The sequence below is a fragment of the Petaurus breviceps genome, unplaced genomic scaffold (genome assembly GCF_028583685.1).
Source record: "Petaurus breviceps papuanus isolate PSGF00001 unplaced genomic scaffold, PetGlider_PUasm1.0 490, whole genome shotgun sequence".
Taxonomy (NCBI): domain Eukaryota; kingdom Metazoa; phylum Chordata; class Mammalia; order Diprotodontia; family Petauridae; genus Petaurus; species Petaurus breviceps.
In genome coordinates this window covers 11,183,821-11,208,884 of record NW_027186352.1, presented here as the reverse complement: position 1 = coordinate 11,208,884, position 25,064 = coordinate 11,183,821, and the positions used below count along the sequence as shown (strand labels likewise).

Below are 25,064 nucleotides of genomic sequence, written 5' to 3'. Positions count from 1 at the left end.
CCATGTAGGAATGTTAATAGTTCAACTTTGATAAGTTCCTTATGATTTCTTTTCCCTGTTTACCTTCTCATGCTTCTCTTAATTCTTGTATCCGAATGTGAAATTTTCTATTCAACCCTGGTTTTTTCAGCAAGAATGATTGACAGTCCTCTATTCCACTGAATGACCATATTTTCCCCTGAAACATGATACCCAGTTTTGCTGGGTAGGTGACTCTTGGTTTTAATCCCAGCTCCTTTGCCCTCCAGAATATCATATTCCAAGCCCTTCAATCCCTCAGTGTAGAAGCTGCCAGATCCTGGGTTATCCTGATTGTGTTTCCACAATATTCAAATTGTTTTTTCCTGGCTGCTTGTAATATTCTCTCCTTGATCTGGGAATTCTGGAACCTGGCTATAATATTCCTAGGAGTTTTCTTTTTGGAATCTTTTTCAGCAGGTGATCAGTGGATTCTTTCAACTTCTGTTTTTCCCTCAAAAGCAATTTTTTTAAACATTTGTTTTTAAAACTTTGAGGTCCAGATTTTTTCCCTTCTTCCCTCCTCACCCACCCCAACTGGAAAGATAAGCAATTCACTATAGGTTATGTACATGTGTAGTTACCCACATCATTTCCATAGTACTTATATTGTGAAAGACTAATTATAATTCCCTCCATCCTATCCCCCCCACTTATTCTATTTTCTCTTTTGACCCTGTCCCTTTTCAAAAGTGTTTGCTTCTAACTACCCTCTTCCCAAACCTTCCCTCCCTTCTATCATTCCCCCTCTTATCCCCTTCCCCCCTATTTTCCTGTAGGGTAATATACCCAATTGAGTGTGTATGTTATTCCCTCCTTAAGCCAAATTCAATATAGGAATGTAAATAGTTCAACTTTAATAAGTTCCTTCTGATTTCTTTTTCCTGTTTACCATGCTTCTCTTCTTCCTATATTTGAAAGTCAAATTTTCTGTTTAGCTCTGGTTTTTTCATCAAGAAAGCTTGAAAATCCTCTGTTCCATTGAATGACCATATTTTTTTCCTGAAGAGTTATGCTAAGTTTTGCTGGGAAGGTGATTCTTGGTTTTAACACTAGCTCCTTTTACCTCTGGAATATCATATTCCAAGCCTTTTGATCCCTTAATGTAGAAGCTTCTAGGTCTTGTGTTATCCTGATTGAGTTTCCACAATACTCAAATTGTTTCTTCCTGACTGCTTGCCATATTTTCTCCTTGACCTGGGCTCTGGAATTTGGCTATGCTATTCCTAGGACTGTGCTTAGTTCCCAGTCCAGTGCGAAAGAACCTTCCTGTCGACCTGCTGGGCTGTCTTCAGTGGGGGATTTGTTTCTCTCTGTCCCTTTGTGAGTTCTGTAGGTCTAAAAATTGTTCAGTCATTTTTTCACATGTATTGGAGGTGGTGGGACCTGGAGCTGTGCAGAGGTCCTCTTCTTACTCTACCATCTTGGCTCTGCGCCCCCTCCCCCCCCAAGCATGTCCCCAAATACATATCAAAACAACTTTTAACTTTTTTTTTTTAAGTTTTGAGTTCCAAATTGGCCACTTCCCGTATTAGTGTAGACCTAGCACAGAACCCCCAATCTCGAGTGATCCAGTGACCCAGGGCCAGGGATTCCATGTGTACCCACCAGGCCTGGCTGTGAAATGATTGTTCAGTAATGAAAGTTAAAGTGACAAGTCCTTAGATGGTCTTTTTGCTCTGGGAGGCTTGAGCACCTTCAGAAGTACCTCCCTTAAGGCCGGTCTCTAGCTGTAGGTTCACAGACTGTAAACCTGAAGGCATCTGGAGGGTGTCTTGCTCAATGTACCGACTATACAGATGAGGAAATGAAGACCAAGAGAGGGGATGGATTTAGGATTAGCATGTAAGAGCCTTAAAAAAAACAAAACACGGAGCACAGTCCTATCATTTATTTTTTAAAACTGAATTATTGATGGCCTTTTTAAAGCATGCCTTCCACTTCCCAAAGCCTCCCCTTCCCCATACCTAACAAATAAGCAAATCCAAATCAATCACCGTGTTGTTCTGTCTGGGCTTCTCCAGCTGCTCTGACTTCCTCAGTGATGAGTCATCACCACATCTCAGCGCAGTGCTCAGCACAGAGCCAGGCATACAGTAGGTGCTATATAAACACTCACTTCCTCCCTCCTTGCTCCTCCCCTGCCCCCCAAAGCTCCACCAAACATTGTACTCACTTTCAGTCTCAATTCTCGATTCTCCACAGACTCAGGAATCAGAGGTGAAATGAACCTTAAATTCCCCCAGCCCAATTCCCCCATTTTATAGATGCAGAAACTGAAGCCCAGAGACTTGCCAAGGTCACATGATGCCTTAGAGAGTGCACAGAGGCAGTGAGTTCCAATCCTTACTGTCAGGCACTGCCCGTGTCACATTGGGACTGGACCCCAGAGCCTCCAGGCCCTGTCTAGCTTTCATGCCCCAATTCTAAGGTCCCAAATCAACTTGCCTGAAAGCCAGCCCTGCTGTCTGAAGCTGGGCCCTGGGGGCTGTGTGTACTGGGAACCTCTCTGGAGCTGCTCACCAGGTCCCTGAACAAGAAGCTGGTGGTGGATGGGCTTGGGCAATGCTTGGTGTGCCCAAGCAATGACCACTCACAGATGCTAAAGTTTGCCCATGCTCTGCAGCCAGATCCCACCAGTGCCCAATGCTAAGCCCTGCAATGTCTTTGTGGTCTTCTCTTGAGACTCAACCTGCAGGCCTGGGTCAGTAATGCGACCCCAAAGAAGGAAGAAGCCAGCGCAGGGAGACAGGCACTCTCTGATGGACTGGGCCAGAGGCTGAGGATAAAGGTGCCCCCCAGGGTCTCATGGAGGGCTTCTGGCTCATGGCAGTCAGATGTTGCTTAGAAGAATGACAGGAACACCCCTCCCAGGCCCAGCTTGTTGCTGGGTAGCAGCAAGATCTCGGAGCAGAGTTTAGCTAACATTCTCTGGGCTTGTATGGCCTGGAGGGGCTTTAGACTGAGGGACGCCTTGGTCCTATCCCTTTGCCTGGAAGAGGGATCTTCTTTGTTCTCCTTGGCCCCATAGGACAGAACTGAGGGCAAGGACAGAAGGTTCAAAGAAGCCACTTAGAAGCCTCTTCATAGGGAGCTGTCCCAGCAGAAGTCAGCTGGAGGCTCTCACTTAGGTCAAAGCAAGGTCATGGACCATGGAGAGCTGGGATCCAGAAGCACCTGGTCCATCCCCCTCATTCTACAGAGGAGGAGACTGAGGCCCAGAGAGGTCTGATGACTTGACCAGGACCACATCACTTGAAGGGGAAGAGGGAGGATTTGAACTCAGTTCTCTCCTCCCTAGTCTAGTACCTCTTCCACTAACCCATGTGCCCATTCCTCTCTTTGAACATCAAGCAAAGAATGGGTGGATGAACACAACACAGAATCACAGCCTTACTTCCACTCCCTCATTTTACAGATGAGGAAACTGAGGTCCAGAGAGGTCCCAATGGGAATGGTTAGCAGTCAAGATTTGAACCTTTGATTTAATACTTAACACTCTTGCCTTTCCCCTCCTCTTTCAATAGAATGGAAACTACCTATATGCAGGAAACTGTGCTGATTTTGTCTTTGCATCTTGGTCATGGCTCTTTAGAACATAGCAGGCTCTTCATAAATCCTTCTTGAATGAACGAATGAATAAATGAGAACATGAGTGAATGAATTAGAGGCAGCTGGTGGCACAATGGGTAGAGTTACAGCCTCAGATACTTAGTAGCTGTGTGATCTGAACAAGTCCCTTAACCTGTTTGCCTCAGTTTCCTCAACTGTTAAATGGAGAATAATAGCACCTCCTTCCCAGAGGTGCTGCAAGGAGGAAATGAGATAATATTTGTAAAGCCCTTGCACAGTGCCTGGCACATGGAAGGGACCATATGAATGTTTGTTCCCTCCCCCTAAAGGCACCACTTTGCTTGGGAGGCAAAGATTAAATCAGTCCCCAGAAAAACAAACATAGTGCCAACTTCCTGAACCTTCCAGAAGAGAGCTGCTCCTTCTGAGCCCACCTCCTCAGCATGGGTGAGGATGCCTTACTGCCCAAGGCCTTGCAGACTGGGGAAGGATCCCATGTGTCATTAGGCTCCAGATAAACTGAGTCAACATCCCTGGGATGCCAGCCAAGGCAAGCATTCCTGGCCAAGCAGGAATGGAACAATGGTTGCCAGTGCCCACCCTAATGGGCACATGCTGCTGCCAGACTGGTTCATGGAGGAACAGGAGATGATTTGGAGGAGATGTGGTGGAACTGGAGAAACTTGCTTCTTGGGGTCAGGGAGAGTCCTTGTATGTGCCTGTGTGTGTGTGTGTGTGTGTGTGTGTGTGTGTGTGTGTGTGTGTTTAATAGAGAATCAGGCCTAGGATCAGACAGTTTTATGAGAGCAGGTGACCTTCAAAGGGCCAGTCTTGAATCAAATCATTTCCCTTCACAACTCTACTCTCATCTCACTGGCCTGTTAGCTTCCCCCCCCAATGGCCTGTTAACGATGCTCCCCCACCTCATTAGCTGTCCCTCCCCTTCTCTCCTTCCACCCCCCCACATATTGTTCCCTACTCTGGGGACTTTGAACAGATGGCTGGCCATACCTGAAAGATCTTCTCTTCTGCCCTCAGCCTGGGAGGATCTCTGACTGGTTCCCTTCCAGGCACATTCAGATGCTACCCCCAACCAGACCAATGGTTTTGACCAAACCCCTCCAATCATGAATATCTTCACCTTCTTCCAATTGCTTTGTATATACTTGGTCTTTGCTTATGGAGCTGTTGGTGACCCATGTGCTCTGGCCCCCTGATGCAAGCCATGCACAGCCAGAGGCTTCTGGTTGGTCCCTTATTCCCTGTGGGGCTCTTCTTCCTCAATCGCTGGGCAGTCCTCCATGGCATAACAGCCCCAATCCCAACCCTCATCATGATGACCAGGGGATGGTGCTCTTCAGCAAGGCGCTAAAGTCACCAGAAGCAGCTTGAGGGCAGGCCCAGCCCTGCACACGCTCTACAGCCTGGGCTCCCCGGTCAGGGGCTCTCCAGATTACTCTCCTTACATCTAGGTATAGATTGGATGCCTCCAGTGGGATGTAAGCTCAAGGAGGACAGCAGATGTTTTGTTCTTATCTCTCTATCCCCAGTGTTCTGCATACAATAGGTGCTTGATAAATGTTGTTGAATTCACACGTAGTAGGAGCCTATCCTGATCTTCTCCAACTATATTTTATATTTCTTTATATGGTTACATGCTATTTTCTCCTATAGAATATATGCTCAATCAATCCATAAACATTTATTAAGCACCTACTATGTACCAAGAACCATGCTTAACTACTTGAAAGAAGGGATTACTGTGTTTTTGTCTGTATTCTCAGGATCTGACAGAGTCCCTAGCACCTAGCAGGTTTTTAAGCAATATTTACTGATACTAACACACTGTTGGTAGAGTTGTGAACTGGTCCAACAATTCTGGAGAGTAATCTGGAACTATGCCAAAAGGGCTCTAAAACTGTGCATACCCTTTGCAATACTACTGCAAGGTCTATATCCCAAAGAGGTCAAAGAAAATGGAAAAGGATCCATGTGTATAAAAATATTTATAGCAGCTCTTTTTGTGGTCAAAGAATTGGAGATTGAGGGGATGGCCATCTACTGGGGAATGGCTGAACAAAAGGTAATATATGATTGTGAGGAATATTATTGGATGATAAGAAATGATGAGCAGGAGGATTTCAGAAAAACTTGGAAAGACTTACGTGAACTGATGCAGAGGGAACTGAGCAGAACCAGGAGAATATTGTGCACAGCAATAGCAGCATTGTGTGATGATCAACTGTGAGTGACTTAGCTTTTCTCAGCAAGACAGTTCTGAAGGTCTTATGACGAAAAATGCTACCCACCTCCAGGGAGAGAACTGATGGACATTGAATGGAGAAAGAAGCTCTTTTTATTGTCTTTATTTTTCTTGTGGTTTTTTTTGTCTGTGTTCTCTTTTGTAACATGGCTAATATGGTAATATGTTTCACATGCCTCCACATATATAATCTATATCAAAGTTGTTGCCTTCTTAAGGAAAGGGGGAAGGGAAGGAGGGAGGGAGAAAATTTGTAACTCAAAAATTATAAAAAAAAAACAAAGTTAAAAATTGTTTTTATGTGTAATTGAGAAAAATAAAAATATTCTTAAAAAAAGAGAAATACTTGCTGAAGGAGTAAATGAGGAGTCTTGGATTCGAATTGCAGTTCAGATACTTGGTTTCTCTGGGAAACTTGTTCTTTCTGGGACTCAGTTTTCTCATCTGTAAAATCATAGGGTTGAACCAGGTCATTCCCAAGGTGTCTTCCAGGTCTGAGCCTGGTGATTTTGTGGCCTACGAGCACAGGGTGACCTCTTCCATGATGTTCCTTGTTTCTTGTCCAGGTTGGACTTGGTGCCATTGGAGGTCTCTTCTGTTGGGGGCATTCTCCAGTTTTGAGAGTGTGAATCTGACTTCTCCCAAAGAATAGAATAAGCTTCTGGGGAGCTGGGACCATGTCTTAGGTTTCTTCTGGCAAGATATACACTTGAGAAAAGGCCAATGACTTGCCTAAGGTAACACACCCAGCTGTGCCACAGCTGGTACAGGAACCTACATCTTCTGAGAAAAGGAAGCCACCTTTAGTGGCTTGCTTTTTCCCCTTCCAGCTCATTTTACAGATGAGACATTCGTGACAGAGCCAAAGGGGGCATGCCTCATGTTCCTCCTCTGGGACTCCTCATCTGTAAAATAGGATGGTTGGATTCAATGGTCTCTGAGTTCTCTCCCAGCTAGGATCCTGTGGCCAGAACTAGGAGCAGTTATGCCCAGGGCAAGTGCCACAAACCTTGTTTGTACACCATACCTAGATCCTCACTTGGTAGGGCAGGACTGCCTTGTGCAGAGGAGACAACCCAGCAGCTTGACAAAGTGCTCAGCCTAGCTCCCATCCCCTAGTGTTCTATGGTCACTAATTATCCTACGAACTAGTCCCCAGGCCCTGCTGTTTCTGTGCCACTGAAAGGCTCTAAGGACTTTCAGCATCTTCTAAATTTGGTGCACTAGAATCAGAAAGACCTGGGTTCAAATATGACCTCTGATACTTGAACACTGTATGACCCTGGGCAAGTCAGTTAATCTCTGCTTGCCTCAGTTCCTTAACTGTAAAATGAAAATAATAAAAATTCCTCCCTTCCAGGGCTGTTGTGAGGATCAAATGAGATAATATTTGTCTAGCATTTAGCACAATGCTGGACACATAGTAAGTGCTTAATAAATGCTTTTTGCTTCCCTTCTTGGCCCCATTCATAACTCTGATATTTGCTTTATAAAGTAAATAGGGCTGAGCAGGAGACCATAATTAAAGAGGAATCCTGGTTTGGATCTGACTAGGTTTATTCACAAGTCAGGTATCTGCCTTCATGATGAGTCATCGTTATGGTGACTGGTCCATTATGGTTCTACTGAGCTTTGGGCCATCACTGAGTCAGCTGTTGACATCTTCATCCCAGTAGATTTAAAGTGTCCTGCATGACTTTGTACTAGAGGCTTGGATGACAAAGATTTCAGAAAGAGGTGTGGTGGCTGTAATTAGCACAGAAGCTAACTCCTTGCTGGAGTGCTGCCATCTCCATAATCCTGCTGAGAGCTGACATCCTGTAGTGCTCCCAGGTCAGATGTACACAATTGTCCTAGGAGGAGACATACTCTATATCCAATGCCCATTTTATAGTTGAGGAAACTGAGTTTCAAAAAAGCTAAATTCTCTGCTCATGATCAAGGCTGCTAAGTGTCAGAGGTAGGGTTTCTCTTGACTCAATTTTGTTCCTCTCTTCATTCTATAAGGCTGAGTTCCTATGTCCAAGATAATCTCCCTCCCTTCCCTCCAGACACCCTCCCAGACCCTGCTTTAACTGACCAGTCACACACAGAGTCATAGGACAGGCAGGTGCCCATCAGATGCAGCCCCGGTTCCCCCCATTAGAATGCAAGCTCCTTGAGGGGAGAGAGCATTTTGTCTGTCATTGTATCTCCAGTGCCTGGCATATTGGTTGGCTCTGTGATTTCACTGGCATCGAAAGACCCCCGTGAAGACCTTCCCAGAGCAGAGTGGCATCTTCTTTCTGCCTTATAGAGAATTGCTGAGGGCATCCAGCCAGTATGGTTAGCGGCTCTCTCTTCAGGACCCCAAGCTACTTCTCTCTGGGCACATTGCTGTTGAGTCATTTCAGTCATGTTTGACTCTTCATGACCCTGTTGGGAGTTTTCTTGGCAAAGATACTGGGGTGGTTTGCTATTTCCTCTTCCTGCTCATTTTACAGATGAGGAAACTGAGGCAAACTGTTAAGTGACTTGTGCAGGATCACAGAGCTAGTAAGTTTCTGTTGCCAGTTAATCTGTTTGCCTCAGTTTCCTTAATTGTAAAATGGAGAAGATAAAAATGCCTGCCTTCCAGGGTTGTTGTGAGGCTCGGATGAGATGCCATCTGTAAAGCACTTGGTGCAGTGGCTGTCTTATAGTCGGCTTTTAATAAGTGACATATGTGCTTGCTTGTATGACCCACCAGCGGAACCCTTTCCTTTCACAGGGAAAAACCCGAGGCCAATGACTTGCCCAAGGTAGCACACCCGGCTGTGCCTACACTTTCTAGCAAACCTTGCCTCGAAGGGTTTGTCGGTGTGGGGAGGCAGAGTACCGACATGTGTAATCGCGGGGCTGGAGGCGGAAGGGCCCCGGCAGCTTTCTAATACAATGCTGAGGGATTAGAGGCCATTTTGCTCAACCCCATCATTTTACCTGGGAGGAAAATGCAGCCAGTCAGCCAATAGTCAGTCAGCAAACAGTAAGTGCCTGCGGTGTGGCTGGGATTGTAAACTCCTGGAGGATAGGGTCTGTCTTTTCGTATCCCCAGGGCTTAGCGCCGAGCCTGGCTCACAGTAGGGGCGAAATAATGTTTCTTGGTTGTCTGGCACCGTGCTAAAACAAAAGACAGGCCCTTCCCGCAAGGAGCTCCCCATCCATCGGCCAGACAGCTAGCAAACAGATGTACAAACAAGCCAAGATAGAGGAGAGAGTTGAGAGAGCCGAGGCACGGACTCTGAGAGATCAGGAAGGGAGCCAGGAAAGAAGGGGTTTGGGCCGGGGGGGGGGGTGCGGGGTTCAGGGAAGCCTCGGACGCCAGGCGGCTGAGAGGAGGAGGGCGGACGTCTCGGGGGGCGCCTACAGAGCCCTTCCGCGAGTCACTCACTAGGGTTACTTTGTAGTAATTTTGTATCTCTTTAATTCTGTGGTCTGAGCAGTGGCGGGTGACTCTCCCAGCCCGCCCCGTCCCCCAGAATAATAGAAACTCCCTGAGGGCAGACGGTGACTTTGGTCCTGCCACTGCAGGACTTGGCCAGTGCCCGGCACATTGTAGGTACTTAATAAGTGCTGAATGAATGAATGAACGAATGAATACACAGGACACCTCATGATATTTACGGACTGTTGGAGGTTCAACAGACGTGCCCTAGTCTAACCCCCTCAATTTTACACGTGAGGGGGAACTGAGGTCCGGAGAGGCTGAACCATTAGCCCACAGCCACACAGGTCACCAGTGTCAGCGTCAGGGTCAGAACCCAAGAAGTCTCCTGACTCCCAGTCTAGTAATAAAAAAACAAGAAGCAAACAGCTTCCCCCTCCCTGTAGCACTTCATGGTTTGCAAAGCACTTTCCTTACAACTCTGGGAGGGAGATAGAAGACGTGTTATTCCTCCCATTTTACAGATGAGGAAACAGAAGCTTGTCAAGGTGAGATAGATGCCTAGTTTAGGTTAGCTCACCAGTGTCTGGGGCAAATTCACAACCAGGTCTGAAGGGATACATTTCCAAGGTGGGCGTGTCCAGGCCCTTCTAGGGTCCATTTGGGGGCCATCCCTACTCAGTAGCCTTTGTAATTATTATGAGACAGCCCCAGCCTGCACAATCCCAGACCACAAGTGGGCACCACCTTCCTTATGGAGTCTCCCAGCAAAGACACTTTTTAAGCAGGTCAGATGGGCTTTGGCAGACGCCCAGCTGCACAAGTCACCTACGTTTATGTTCCACTCTCTAGACCTGTTCTACCTGAAATCATCTTGGGCTTGTTGACTGATGGCTTCCACTGTTGAATTGCCCCAGTTTTATAAGATCAACAGCTTTTATTCCTTCTGCTCAAGAAATCTGAATTGTAGGGATCAGGGCATCAGAGACTTCGAGCTGGAAGAACATTCAGAGGCCACCAAGTCCAACTGTGTTTCCTTTCATAGAAGGCAACTGAGGCCCAGAGGGCAAGTGATCTGATAGAGAGGTAGTAAATGAAAGGGTGGGATTCAAACCCAGGTCCTCTGAGTCCAGAACTTCTTGAAAGGCTTCCAAAACCTACAAAACTCTTTCCTGTATAATAAAATGCTTTATTAAAGAAAGTTTCTAATACTTTGAAGTTAGATAAGAAGTTAAGTCAGCTAAGGGCAGACCTCTTCTACTTTTGTGAGTGCCCAGGAAGCTTGCATCTGAGACTTAGAGGCCGTCTCTTCTCTGTATTCATATTGGTCCTTTTCCCTCCATGCTCCAATACCTCTGTCTGAAACCAGTGCATCCTAGGAGCACAAAGTCACCGGAGTTTCCCACATCCTTTTGTTCTGATCTCACATCCTCCTTGGACTGGCTACTTCCCCAAAGGTACAGAACCCCATGGAGGCAGAACCTGTAGCCTATCTAGCACCGGATATATGAGGGAGGGAAGGTCCTCTGTACCAGCCCAAACAGATGCATGTCTTTGAGGGGGAGCCCTCCACTCCTCCCCCAGAGAGCCTGCTTGGGGGTGGCTCCCTAGGCAAGAAAGTCCTTCCTGATGTAGTCCCACACCTTCTTATTTCAGGTCAGGCTCAACCACAGCCCAGGAAATCTGATGTTTAGCCTGATTCCCTGGCCTTACATAATCATCAAAATGGAATTAATGTAGGATTTGAAGGTAGACTCAGCACTTAACCTGAATTGTTTTAGTTCACTCTCATAACAATGCCTCGAGGTAAATATTATAATTATAATCGTACCACTTCTACAGATGAAGAAACCGAGGCTAGGCATCCTGGCAGAGGGAGTCAGGAAATCCCAAGTTCAACCCAATCAGTCTAGTGGTCAAACTAGTAAGTACCTACTATGTGTCAGGTCCTCTGCCACGTGCTAGGGATACAAAAAGAGGCAACAGATGAATCCCTTCCCTCAGGGAGCTCAGAGTCTACTGGGAGAGACAACATGTGAACAAATATATACAAAGCAAGTTACATACAGGATAAATAGGAAATAATTACTGACTACCCCCCCCCCCAATCCTCATGGATTTACCAGTGAATCCTAGCAAACATTTAAGGGACAATTAATTCCAATACTAGAGAAACTATTTGAAAAAATAGATGAAGGAGTACAGCCAAAGGAAAGGGAAGGGCACTCTTGCTTTTTTTAAGTAGTTTTTTTCACTCTTCAGTCAATTTGTGTGCCTCTTGTACCATGTGGTCACTTCTGTTTTTAAAGAAGTCATTTTCTTCGACATTTTTTGTTCCTCTTTTACCAAACTGTTAATTCTCTTTTCATAATTTTCTTGTATCACTCTAATTTCTTTTTCCATTTTTTTCTCTCTAACACTTTAACTGCTTTCTTTAGCTCTTGCAGTAATTCTTGTTGGACTTGTGTCCAATCTGCATTTTTTTTCTTTGAGGCTTTTCTTTTAGCTGTTTTGATACCATTATCTTCTTCTGAGTTTATGGCTCAATATTCCCTGCTACCATAATAGCTTTTTATGGTTAGGCTCTTTTGTTGTTGTGGTGGTGGTTGTTGTATGCTCAATTTTTTTCAGCCTATTTATTGACTTTGAACTTTATGTTAACGTTGGGCTCTGATCATCTAGGGGTGGTGAGTCACTGTCCTAAGCTTCAGGCTTTTTTTGTGCTACCATTTTTAGAGCTAATTCTATAGTCATGACAAAAATGCTCTAAATAACTATTGATTTGAGAAATGCAGATTAAAACAACTCTGAAATACTACCTCACAGCTATCATATTAGCTAATATAACAGAAAAGGAAAATGACAAAGACTGGAGGAGATATGGAAAAATAGGGATACTAATGCATTATTGGTGGAGTTGTCATTTCTTTTTAGCACATTATTACTCCATTACCATCATAATACCACAACTTGTTCAACCATTCCCCAATTAATGAGCATCTCCTCAATTTCTAACTCTTTGCCATCACAAAGCCTCTACTATAAATATTTTTATATACAGGTCTTTTTCCTTTGACCTCTTTGGGATAGAGTCCTAGTAGTTAGTGCTATTACTGGGTCAAAGAGTGTGCACAGTTTTATTATTATCATTACACATTCTTCAATTTCATCGTATTGTTCTTTCCAATTATGATTGTCTATGCTGTTTCCCTGGTTCTGTTTCCTTCACTCTGCATTAGTTCATATAAGTCTTTTCAGGTTCTTTTGAATTCCTCAGAACAAAAAAAATATGAATATTGTGCTTTGCTTTTAGGCCCAAGTCTGCCAGAAACAATTTTACTTAATTTAACATTCTTCTAAATTCCAGTGCTTCTAGCTTAGAGAGAAAAATGTCCAAACTGTTATAGTAGCTCTATGCCCTCAGACATCTTTCTTGACCCCAAGATGATTTGAAGTAACATGTACAGGAAGAAAAATCACAACATGTTAAAATAGAGTTTGGGGTGACCGTTCCAGAAGAACATGCCAGCCTCCTCAAAGAGCCAGGGAGTCTCTATAGGTTACAGTATGAAAATTCTGTCTGTATTACTGAAGAAGGAGCACTCCTTAGCTGGGTCTCAGGCAGTCATCCCAGCCGATGGGTCAGGCACTGCTTTGAACAAGACTGGGCTGTTCTTTGTTCAAAGCTGGGTTTCCACGGTAATTCATTTCCTAGTAAAAGTCTATTGTTCTTGGCTTTCTACCTAAAAATAGGGAAATGTCTGGGAAGGGTTTTGAGATTCCAGAAACATTTACTCCTTACTGGAACCCTGGCCCCACTGCCTGAAGGCCAGCTATGTTACATTTTACCCCTCCCCCCTGTTGTCTCATCTTTCTGCCACTGGCTCAAGTCCCACTAAACACATCCCCCAATTCTTGGGGCCTCCTGAAATCCAATTCCATTTAACCAGCTTTTACCAGAGAATGTCTACTTCAAAGGTACAGCAAGAGCAAACATTACACACTCATCCCCCTAACACCTGTGAGGGGCATAATCTCCCTCGTAGCACCTCAGTCTCTGAGGAAAGGAGGGGGATACGGTTCACCACTTTCCTCAGCTGCTACATAGCATGGTGCCACCAGGTTCTGAACCCAAAGCCCTTCTGGACTCTGCTCCGGCACCTTGGTTTTTGAGAGCATCCCTGCCGGAGTGGAAGCAACATTGGGCCTGGAATCCTGCCTCCAAGACCGGCTCAAGCTCTTGGGTCTCAGGAATCTGTCCCCTGCGCCTAGAACCGAAAAGGACAAGTGGAAGAGGCCCAAAGCACAGATCCTGAAAAGGGAAGAAGGAAGGTGGCTCTTCCCTGCAACCAGCTTCGCGCATGGCACCTAAACTTTGGGGAAACAGGACCTTCGCCCCACCCCGGACACTGCTGGAAAGAGAGATGAAGCAGCCCATCCCTACCAGCGGAAAGAGGTGCTTCCACCCAGTGGGCAAGGGAGCACAGAGCATCTCCCCAACGCAGGTCCTTGCCATGTCCCCACAGAGGTGCAATCGTGGGCAATATGCACATGTGCAGTAAAGGCCCCCGATATGACTATCTCCAGAGTAACTTAAGAAGGAAGCTTTTGCAATTGTTTCTCATGGTGCAATAATGTTCCTCTATGTTCACATTCCACAATTTATTGATTTTTTGGTCATTTCACAATTGGAGGGATACCTACTTTTTCGCCCCTTCTTGGCTACCATGGACATGGCTCCCAACCATCTGATCTGTGGCTAAGTTCTCTGGGCTCAGACACTGGTCTCCTAATAATTCTCTTTTTTGTTCCTTTTTAGTCAGTCTGGGTCTTCAGACTTTCATTCTTGAGAGTGTCCAACCCTAACTTGTCTGATACACTGTATAGAATTTGAGGCTATGGCTTCATGCCAATTCTTTCTTCGAACCCTTTGAAATCTGCTTTCCCCACATCAAGGAAAAGTTTTCCACTATGTCTGACTTTCCATTCCTTTTTTGATCATAAACTTGAAGATGGAGTCATCACTTCCTCTTAAAGCTGACATTATTTCCACCACCAGCAACTAGTTCCCTCCTGTCCATAAGAAACAAATCCAGAATAGAATTTCCCTCTTTTTAAATTCTTTTACCTTTTGAAGGATGGACTTATCCTTAAAGCAAGGTGAGGCCACAGGCGCTTGTTTCCTAAATGTTGGGCATTGTACCAAGTGCTAAGGGCATAAGTACAAGAAAGAAGAAAGACAGTCTCTGCCCTCAAAGAGTTAACATCCTAAGGGGGAAGGGGGAGCTAAGAAGCAGGTGGGGATGTGGTACCCCACAGATGGGCATGAGGTTGAAGTTTGGAAAGTCAGAAGGGAATCCAGAGATGACCAGCCTGGTCCCCTCCTCGCAATGGAGGTCCTGAGAGGAACTCACCCATGGGAACAGGGGGCCTGTGTGGGAGGGATATTCAAGGGTGAGAAGGTGCCAGGTGCTAAGTCAAGTCCCAAAGTGATGAGGTGCTGTGCTCTGGGCAGAAGAGAACTCTATGGGCCAATGTCTGGACCGCTGAGACCCCCTATTACTGCCCAGGCAGATATCTGTCTGGCTTTGGACCCGTTTCCTGAATGCCTCCTCCGTTTCTGCTTCCTGCCTACTTGGTCTGTCCTATCTTCTGATGACGATATTGTTTCTCCTTGCCTTGCCTTGCTTTGGTCCAGATGCTCTCTGCTGTCCTTCCCTCTCCCAGGGCCCAGGTTTTCCACCTGAACATGACCTCCCAGTATCCAGCACGATGTACCAGTTCTGGTCCTTCCCCTCCAGCATTTAGGCATTCACTCTTTTCAATCGCGTCCAACTCTCCAAGACCCCATTTAGGTTTTCTTGGCAGAGATACAGGAGTGGTTTGCCATTTCCTTCTCATTTTACAGATGAGGAAACTGAGGCAAAGGGGGTAAGTGACTTGCCACATAGCTGCAGAGTGTCTGAGAATGGATTAGAACTTGGGAAGCTGAATCTTCTTGACTCCAGGCCCGGGGCTCTAAGCACTGTGCCCTCTACCTGGCCAGGACTGGCACTGTTGAATTAGTGTCTCTAGGTAACTTTCTCTTTAGTCACAATTCATACATTTTTGTACAGAAATCTGAGGCCACGCATCTTATTGTTGCCTCTTTTCTTGTATTTTGTTTCCTGGGAAATCTGGCTGTCTCAGCTGTTGTCCTGACGTTGTAGTTCCTGCCTAGACCTAGAGTGTCTAGCTTGATGAGTGTATAGAGGTGACTTACATCCTCCTTCCTTTTATTTTTAAAGCCCTTTTGATTATATTTGCAAGATGTCAGGTAATTACACTTGTAGGAAGACTGAAGTTTTTCATTGGCCAATCAATCAGTAGGTGCTTTTAAATGCCTACTCTATGCCATTAGCAAAACAAGCAGGTTTTGTGGTGCTGTCACAGGTGGATAATAAGGGAAGGAATGCCAGCTGGGCCAGTGGGTGGAGCACATGGACCCTGCCCTCTTAATTCACCTCTTCTGGTTGTAATTCATTTTTAGCTTAAGCCAGAGAGGATCCTGGGAATTTCTAAGAGTATCAGAACCCTAAGTGAGATGGTTACAAGAAGCAAACTATTTTATTATTACCATGTCACAGGGGTCTGAGCATGCTCTGCCTGGCTTTTGTGAGCTGGGTAGGGTAGCTAGGACCTTCTTAGGGAATGCTCTAGCAGACTGAAAATGAGAGGACTGGGGGCGGCCAGGTGGCTGAGCGAGTAAGAGCACCGGCTCCAGTGTTGGAATGACCTGGGGATCAAATCTGGGCTCAGATACTCAGCACCACACCCAGAAACACCTGGCCGTGTAACCTTGAGCAAGTTACTTAACCCCGATTGCTCAGGGGTGGCCAGGTGGCTCAGCGAGTAAGAGCACCGGCCCCAGTGTCGGGATGACCTGGGATCAAATCTGGGCTCAGACACTCAGCAGCACACCCAGAAATAACTGGCCGTGTAACCTTGAGCAAGTTACTTAACCCCGATTGCTTTAAAAAAAGAAAAGAAAAGAAAATGAGGGGACCTGGCTTCCCCTGGAAGAATGAACTCTTGGGGAATCATGCCCAGAGAAAGTCAGCACTGGAGACGCCGTCTTCTCATCCAGCTCTTCCTCACTTTCCCTCCAGCTTTTCCTTTTGGACTCCTTGACTATATATCAACTAACCAAAGGCTGTTAAAGTCTTCTGTTTCTGACCTAATATGTTTTCATTTTTTTCACTTTTTAAACTTAGTTTAAAAAAATTCTGACCTCAACATAAACAACAAAATAATATGAACACATCTGTATATAAGGCATACGAGAAAAAGAGGATTGTATAGGAAACCATGAAACCTCTTTAATATACCGCTTGCTTTGCCTTTATGTATATAATACATTCAACATGTAACTTTCAAGGCTATTTGGCTTCTCTATGTTTCCTTTTAGCCTTCATTCTGTTCTTTTCTATGCATTTTAAATAATTGCATTGATTCAATGAGGTGATTGATTGCATTGACAATGCCTTTCAATTGGATGATCGAATGATTCAATGACTTTCTTGGATGACCCCATCGTGAGTCTCTTTCTGTCCAGGCCTGAACCCTAGAAATAAAGGAAAACAGAATTCTGCTGAGAAGAAGGCACAGTCGTGCCTTCACAATAAGCCCTCACATTGTCTGTGTCCGGAAATGAATGTCTCCGATTGCACTGTATACGTCCATCACCTCGGTTAAGAGGAGTCATCATGGAGTCATGGCTGGTCACTACATGAATCAGAGTCTTTAAATTAAAAAAAATATATGTTTGACAATGTTGTTACTGCATAAATTGTTCTCCGGCTCCTGCATGAGTTCATATAAGTCTTCCCAGCTTTCTATAAAGCCATCCCTTTGTCATTTCACATGCACCACAATATTCCACTACATTCCTATGCCATGGTTGTTTATCTATTCCCCAGATTTTGGATACTCTCTCACTTAGCTTCCAGTTCTTTGCAATAACCAAAATAATCCTGCTAATGTTCGTATAGGTCTTCAGGATGCAAAGTGCTTTAAATGTTGTTTATTATTATTATTACATAAATTAAAATGTTACCTCATTTTGATCACAAAAACCCTGTGAGAAAGAGGCTATTATTATTCCTGTTTTATGGATGAGGAGATGGAAGCTGGGAGAAGTGTGTGACTTGCTCAAGGTTATATAGCTAGTATCATCTGAGGCAGAATCTGAACCCAGCTCTTTCTTTCTGAGTCTGAGTCCGATCACTTTATCCAATGTGCCAAGTGGCTGCTTCAAAGAGCTGCTATGTTTTAGTATGTACAGATTTGATTCCTCTTTCCTCTCTCTCACTGGAGGTATAGTCAATTAGAAAACATTTATTAAGCACCGACTATGTACCAGGCACCCTGCTAAGCACCAGGGAAACAAAGACAGTCCCTGTTCTCACTGTCTAATGGGGGAGATGGCGTGAAAATAGCTGTAAGCAAACAGGCTCTGTGAAAGAGGAAAAGGGAGATAATCAGCATCCTTAAGGAAGCTTAGGACCATCCTCTTGTAGAAGATCAGATTTTATATATATGGAAGGAAGCCAAAAGGCAGTAATGATACTGCTCGATCAAATACTTGGGCACAGTGTAGTGACCTTGAGGGCAGAGCGCCAAATGCTTTTCAGAATGCTGGGGTCCATTTACAGCTCCACCAACAGTACATTAGTGTGCCAGGTTTTCCCCAATTCCCTCCCACGATTGACATTTGACTTTTTGGTCATTCTTACCAATCTGATGAATGTGAGGTAGAACCCTGAAATTATTTTAATTTGCATTTCTCTGGTAATCAGTGATTTGGAGCATTTTTTTTTTTCATATGGCTGTTGATAGTTTGGATTTCTTCCTTTGAGAACTGCCTGTTCAATCCTTAGATGATTTATTGAGTGGGAAATGCCTCTTGATCTTGTGTATTTGAATTAGACAAACTTAATCAGAGACACTTGCTGAACTTTTTTTTTTATGGGTTAATGTTAAACTATTTTTAACTTCATTGTTGTAGTTTTTGCAATAGCTTTTAGATTTTATTTAATTAAAATGGTCCATTTTAACTTTTGTGATCCTCTCTATTTCTTGTTTGGTCATGAACTTCCTCTGTCCATTGTTGTGAAAGGTATATTTTTTCCCCTTGCTCTTCTAATTTGCTTATGCTGTGACCTTTTATATCTAAGTCGTATATCCATTTAAAATTTGTCTTGGTCTGTGATTGACTTAAACCTAATTTTCACCAGATTTCTTTCTAGTTTTTTCAGCAGGTTTCGCCAAATTTTGAGTCTATTTGAGGTTTGGGGGTTTATCAAATGTTGTGCTGTGTTCATTTGCTTCTGGAGGTTGTGTGCCTAATCTATTCCACTAACAGATTTTCTCTGTGTTTTAGTCAGTACCAAATCGCTGTACTGGTTACTGCTTTATGGTATAATATGAAATATGGTAGTGTTAGGCCCCTTCCTTTGCACTTAAAAAAATTTTCCCCTGAAATTCTTGGCGTTTTTGTTCCTCCACATGAATTATTTTATTTTTTTCTAGTTCTATAAAGTAATACTTTGGTAGTTTGATTGGTATGGCACTGAAAAAGCAAGTTAACTTAGGAAGTGCTGTCATTTTTATTGCATTGGTACGACCTTACCATGAACAATTTCTTCCATTATTTAAGTCTATATTTCTTAAAAGTGTTTTGTAGTTGTATTCATATAGATACGACGTGTATCTTGATGGGTAGACTAGCAAATATTTTGTATGTTCTTTAATTATTTTGAGTGGGATTTCTCTTTTTATCTCCTCCTATTCGATTTTGGTAATATGCAGAAATGCTGATGATTTATGTGTGTTTATTGTATCCTGCAACTTTGCTGAAGTTATTCATTTTTTTAGGGTTCTGTAAATAGACTATCATATACAAAAGGGATCATTTTGTTTCTTCCTTTCTGTGCTTTTATCCTCAATTTATTTTTCTCATCTTATTTGCTATTATATAGTCTGGAGAGATGTTATAATATAGCTAGTATTTTCTAGCATTATATCAAATAATCATGGTAATTAAAGGACATCTTTGCTTTAACCTTAATCTTATTGGAAAGGCCATGCTTGCTAGGTTCTTTCTGGAACTATCCTTTGCACTGACAGAACTCTCTAGAAATGGGTAGTAGCTCCTTGCTCATGCTGTCATGTCCTGGGAAGCCCTATCACATCTCAGACAGCAAATCACTCTTTGATTATTATCAGACCAGCCAATACTGAGCTTAGTGATCCTCAGCAAGGAGGCAACAGCTGCCCCTTCTCTTTTCTCCTGACCTTTCCTGGAAGTTTTCCCACCTGCCAATACCCATGGCTTAGTTTACCCTTCCTAGAGGGTAAATAGCTACATCTTCCCCCATGTACTTGCATTGGCCTTTTCTTCAAGAATGGCCTCAAAGGTTTTTCTTTGCTCCAAATGTTGAATCCTTTCTCCTCCTCTTCCTTCACTGTGTGACATTCTTCCACCCAGGATACAACAGGATTCACTTCTCCTTCTTATGGTTCCTTTCTTATGGCTTTCACAGAGAAACTTTTTTTCTTTTAAGGAGCACTTGATAACTGGGAGTGTGGAGAGGTGTGCCCTGGTTCCCCCAGGTTTATCTTATCTCCAGGTTCCAGCTGTCCCTGTTTTGGTCCATCTTTCTACCCATAGAGCTCTGGTAGTGACAGGAAGTAAACAAAAAAGGGCCCTGAGCTGCCAAGGCAGATGTCATGGAGTCCACACATGAAGGTTCATGCTCTTTACCCACAAGAGAGACATCTAGGCTTATACCAAGAGTCAAGTCTAATGATAATAAAAACTCCCCAGCCTGTATTAGATTATTCTTTCCAGCAGGGCCTAGGTGACTTTTGGGTGAGGATTTTGGTCCCTCCTCTTTATCTACAATATATGAATTCATTGACACATTTATCAAATTTGCAGACATTCTGAACGGTGGTGGATATACTCATATGTTGGCTGACAGAAATGAAATGTGTATGAGGCCTTGAAATGCACTTATAGAAACCTCCTTCCAAGTTGACATCATTCATTCATTAAGGCTTTTGGGGTACAGTTTCTTCACTGACTAGACATCTTTTCTTTAGATTCCAGTATAATTTTTAACTAATTTTTTCACAGAAAAATAGGCCTTCTCTCCCTCCCATCCCTCCCTCCCCACCTTCTTCATTGAGAATGCAAGAAAAACAAAATCACTTATTACAAACATGTACAATCAAGCAAGGAAAATTCTATGATTGGCTGTAATCTAAAAAACAAAACAAAACAAGTGTCAATCTTGACCATGAGTCAGTCGCTCTATCAGAGTCTATCAATCCAGAGGGCAGGCAGCTGTTTGATCACGAGCCCTCTGACACCACGATCAATCGCTGCATGGATCAGAGTTCCTAAGACTCAGCTTTTTGTCTTTGCACCATTGTTGTTATTGGATATTCACTTCGTTCTGATTTGCACAGGATTATATTCTTATTCAGCCCACATTCCCCTATCTTGTTTTCAAGGCCAGCAGAGAGCTTGTCATGGGCATTCGTGAAATCCAGATACATTGGGTCTGTAGCATTCCCCTTAATCTTTCGATCTTGTAACAAACATAATTGAGCTTAACTGGGCATGATTTGTTCCTAATGAACAAGCAGCTTCTGGTGCTCATTTCTTCTTTTTTTGCTTTTTGGAGGGCAATTGGGGTTAAGTGACAGCTAGTAAGTGTTAAATGTCTGAGCAGGATTTGAACTCAGGTCCTCCTGATTCCAGGGCTGGTGCTCTATTCCCTGCACCACCTAGCCGCCCCAATTGCTTCCTTTCTTAAATGCTCACAAACATCTACTCTAAAACTTTACCCAGGATCAACATCTAGCTTAACAAGTACATGATTTCTAGAACTTCTTTCCCCCCACCCTTGACAGGCAGGACAGTTTTCTGGAGTCGATCTTGTTTTCTATCACTGCTCAAAAGCTTACCAGTGGTTCAATACTACAGCCGCACATTATTCCCATACCTAGCACATAATTTATCCGGCCCCAGAGCTCTGACCTCTCTGAGAGCAGCCGGCGACTCTCATGATCGTCAAGGCCACCTAGGATCGGAATTTCTTAATGTCTGAACTAAAGAGCTTATTCTGCGCTTTCCAGTTTGAAAATCATTGTTTCTTAAGGGAAAACAGGAAACAAAGTAGGCATTGAGCACTGCATTACATTAATTGAGCCCGAGCTTTTTTTTTTTTTTTTTTTGAGGTCAGCTTTTTTGTTGCTATTTTTTTTTTCTGGAGGGGGCAGGCAGGGCAATTGGGGTTAAACGACTTGCCCAAGGTCACAAGGCTAGTAAGTGTTAAGTGTCTGAGGTTGGATTTGAACTCAGGTCCTCTTGACTCCAGGGTTGGTGCTCTATTCACTGTGCCACTCAGCTGCCCCCTGCGTCAGCCCTTTCTTGCTTTCCTCATTCGTTCTAAACAGATCTAAGCGAACTTTTTGTTGTCTGGCGCCCCCTTGGCTTCTATTTTCAGAGGCTCACACTGGGCTGGTCCTTGGGTCTCCACACCAATTTCCTCCTGTGTTTCTAGCTTCAACAATCTGAACTCCGAGAGTGTGTGCCCACAAGGCCCCTCGGCTCTCTTCCCATCTTTAAGCCTTACTTAATGCTGCCTTTTCGCCTTCCTCTGTGCTCGTTCTCTCCTCTCCTGTCTGTGGCAGAGAAATCAAAAGCACAATCAGCGTCGAACAGCTCGTCCCCCTCCTCTCATTGCCCCAAGCTGGCAGAACCCTCCGTGCCCTCTCCTTTTCTCGGAGGTAGCCAAGAAAAACCCTTCCATGGTCCTTCACTGCCCTAGCAGCTTTCATTATTCTCGCATTTGGCACTCCTGACATTCCCTTTACCTCCCACGCTCCTCTAGTCAGCCTCAGTTACCGGGTCTTGCTTTCATCTTTTGTTCATTTCTCAAAATTTCGGTCTTTGGGTGACTTACTCTTATTTTCACACCTTGTTGCAGCTGCTTCTGTCTCTGTCTGTCTGTGTCTCTCACTGTTTCTGTCTCTCTCTCCCTTTGTCGCTGTCTCTCTTTTTCTTAAGAGCTTCTCATGCTTCCTGGGATGAATTCCCTTGGAGAATTCTGGATCCTGAGATTCTGCCCAATCTTCCTCAGAACCCTTTCAAATCTGTTTTCTCCTAACCTGGGCTGCATTACCATACTATCCCCTGCTCTCCTTTCCTCTACCATAAACTCTAGGAGGAAATAATCACTTCTTAATGTTCTTTGTGATTTTCACCCTGGACACAGTTCCCTACACTCGAATGTCTCTTGGCAAGCTTCTCCTCTCTTCTCTGCTCTTTCCTCTGGTCACTTCTCAGCTCTCATGGATCCTACTGTTATATACTCTGTGCAGATAGCTCCAACCTACAGATCCAGCCTCAGTGTCTCTCTAGAGCTCTGCTCCTAACTCGAGCTCCAGCTGCCTGCTGGATGTTTCCATTTGGACATTCCATAAACAACTCAAGCTCAGCATGGTCAAAACAGAACTGGTTTTCTTTCCTCTCAAACCTGCTCTCCCTCCTAACTTTCTTATTAGTATAGACAGCACTACAACTTTGCCAGTCACTCAGGTTTGCAAAGCTCTTACTCATCCCCCTTCTCCACCCCCCAGATCTAATCAGTTGTCAGTCTGTGGATTGCATTTCCTCCGCACCCTTGCAAACATCCTTCTCTTTCTTCACACCCTAAGCACTCTGGGCCAGTCTCTTACCATTTCTTCCTTGGACTATTGTAACCATCTCCTAATTTGGCTCCCTACATCCAGAGCCTCCATTTCCCTTCTGTCCACACAGCTTTCAAACTGAGATCCCTGAAGCACAGGTCTAAACATGTTACTCCTTACTTAGGAAAGTTGCATGGCTCACCATTGCTTCTGGAATAAAAGGTAAACTGATGGCTTTGGTATTTCAAGGCTTCCTATATCAGCTCCATCCTGTATTTCTTTCTCCCTCGCCTACCCTTCCAGCACCCCCCCAGGCTCTCAACTTTGTCCTCTATTCCTAATTCACCCTCTCTGCCTCTTCCCTTCCCCCCACATATCTGGTTTTCCAAGTCCATCTCCCCCTCTGTGCCCCCTTCTCTCCCCTGATGCTGCCCCCAGCTGATACAGGCCCTCATCACTATTGTTGGGGGACTCCCTGCCTCAGTCCCTCCCCACTCCAGGCCAGCCTGCACTCAGCTGTCTAGGTGGTCTTCCTAAAGTACCAGTCTGACCTCGGAGACCCTCCTAGTCAGTCACCTCCATCAGCTTCCTGTCAACTCCAGCATCCAACAGAAAATGCTCCGGTTGGCGTTCAAAGCCATCGAACCCCCCAGCGCTCCACCCCATCCCCACTTCTCCAGCTTCTCATCCTTTTGGCTCCCCCAGTACTGAGCGATCCAGGGACACTGTCGTCTTCACTATTTCCCCCACAGGACACTCTGTCTTCTGATTCTGGCTGCCTCATGTGCCTGGAATGTGCTCTCTCCCTGTCTCCACCTCCAGGTTTCCCCATTTCCTTTAAGTCCCAGCTTTTGTAAGAAGCCTTTCCTGGTCCACCTCAGGGTCAGTGCTGGCCATGGAGATCATCTTCAATGTACTACACATACACACACACACACACACACACACACACCACATATGCACTGTCCCCCCCTCCCCCATACACACACCAAGCAGTAGAGCACCGTGGCTCTTTGAATGTTGTTATGTGTACTCTGTCCAACTTCAGGGCAGTAGAGAGAGTTCTAGACACTTGGGATCAGTAAGAATCGGGTTCAGAGCCCGCCTGGAACAGTCCCTGGTTGGGCAGCAGGAGCGAATCATTTAAACAACTTGAGCCTGTTTCCTCATCTGTAGAATGAAGATAACACAAGGGGAGCTGAAGACTCATGTGGGATGATGGGGGCAATTTGCACCCCTAAAACACCCCTGCTCATCTGGCCGAGTCCTTCTTCCCAAGTCCTGCCAGCCTAAGCCTCAGGTCTAAGTGGCTCTGGCTTTGCTTTCAACGTGCTTGAGTTCCAGAAGCAGGAAAGTTTCCCATTAAGTTTGTTCTACTGTTGAGGGAACCAAGAGAAGCCTTCTAGTTGACCCTGATTGGACCAGATTCCCCCTCCCCAGATCACTCTCCCTGCCTCAGAGCTCCTGGGCACCAGCAGAAGTGTGTGTTTCCAAGGAAGCTCTTCCTCTTGGGGCAGATGGGTCTCAGGGCCAACTCTCTGTGAAATGAGGAAATAGAAATATCTGTCCTTTATCCTCCTCCCTCTCAGTGCCTGGGGTCCCCAAGCTTGGCAAGCAGCCCCGTGAGGACGAGCAGTAGATAGACTTTAGTCAGGAAGATCTGAGTTCAGATCCTCAGATATTTACTAGCTGTGTGACCCTGGGCACTTACCTACACTCTGCTTCAGTTTCCTCAGCTGTGAAATGAGGATAGTGATTGCACCTAGCTCCCAGGGCTGATGTAAGGATCAAAAGAGAGAACATAGGCCAAGCTCTTTGTAAGCCTTAAAGTGTTACAAAATTGCCAGCTGTATTCATTACTGAGAGCCAGGCATTGTGTCCTCAAGGAACCCCCATGCTCTGGGAGCTAATAGTATGCTGTTATATATAATAGGGAGCTGCTGGGGAAAGGGGCAGGAAAGGAGAGATCCAGGGGAGGAACGCTATGACCACCTGAGGAGGGGGTGTCTCTAGACCCTAGGGAAGGAGATCTTGAAGGACAGAGAGGGAAGGGTCTCGGGGCAA

General features: G+C 44.8%; 1 protein-coding gene and 1 long non-coding RNA gene across 2 annotated transcripts in view; both read right to left on the bottom strand.

Annotated features, from left to right (window-relative positions):
• The window catches only part of EEF1AKMT2 (EEF1A lysine methyltransferase 2), a 125,454-nt gene extending 105,779 nt beyond the window's left edge, over positions 1–19,675 (bottom strand). The window contains exon 1 of the mRNA XM_069101749.1: positions 19,670–19,675. Coding sequence (XP_068957850.1) covers positions 19,670–19,675 — 6 coding nt within the window. The remainder of the gene's footprint in view (positions 1–19,669) is intronic.
• Positions 19,676–20,525: 850 nt separating this feature from the next.
• LOC138172138 (uncharacterized) lies at positions 20,526–23,789 on the bottom strand. The gene is made up of 2 exons (XR_011171056.1): positions 23,577–23,789; positions 20,526–21,992 (listed from the first exon to the last, which is right to left on the bottom strand). It is a non-coding gene; the product is annotated as an uncharacterized lncRNA (long non-coding RNA).
• Positions 23,790–25,064: the final 1,275 nt, after the last annotated feature.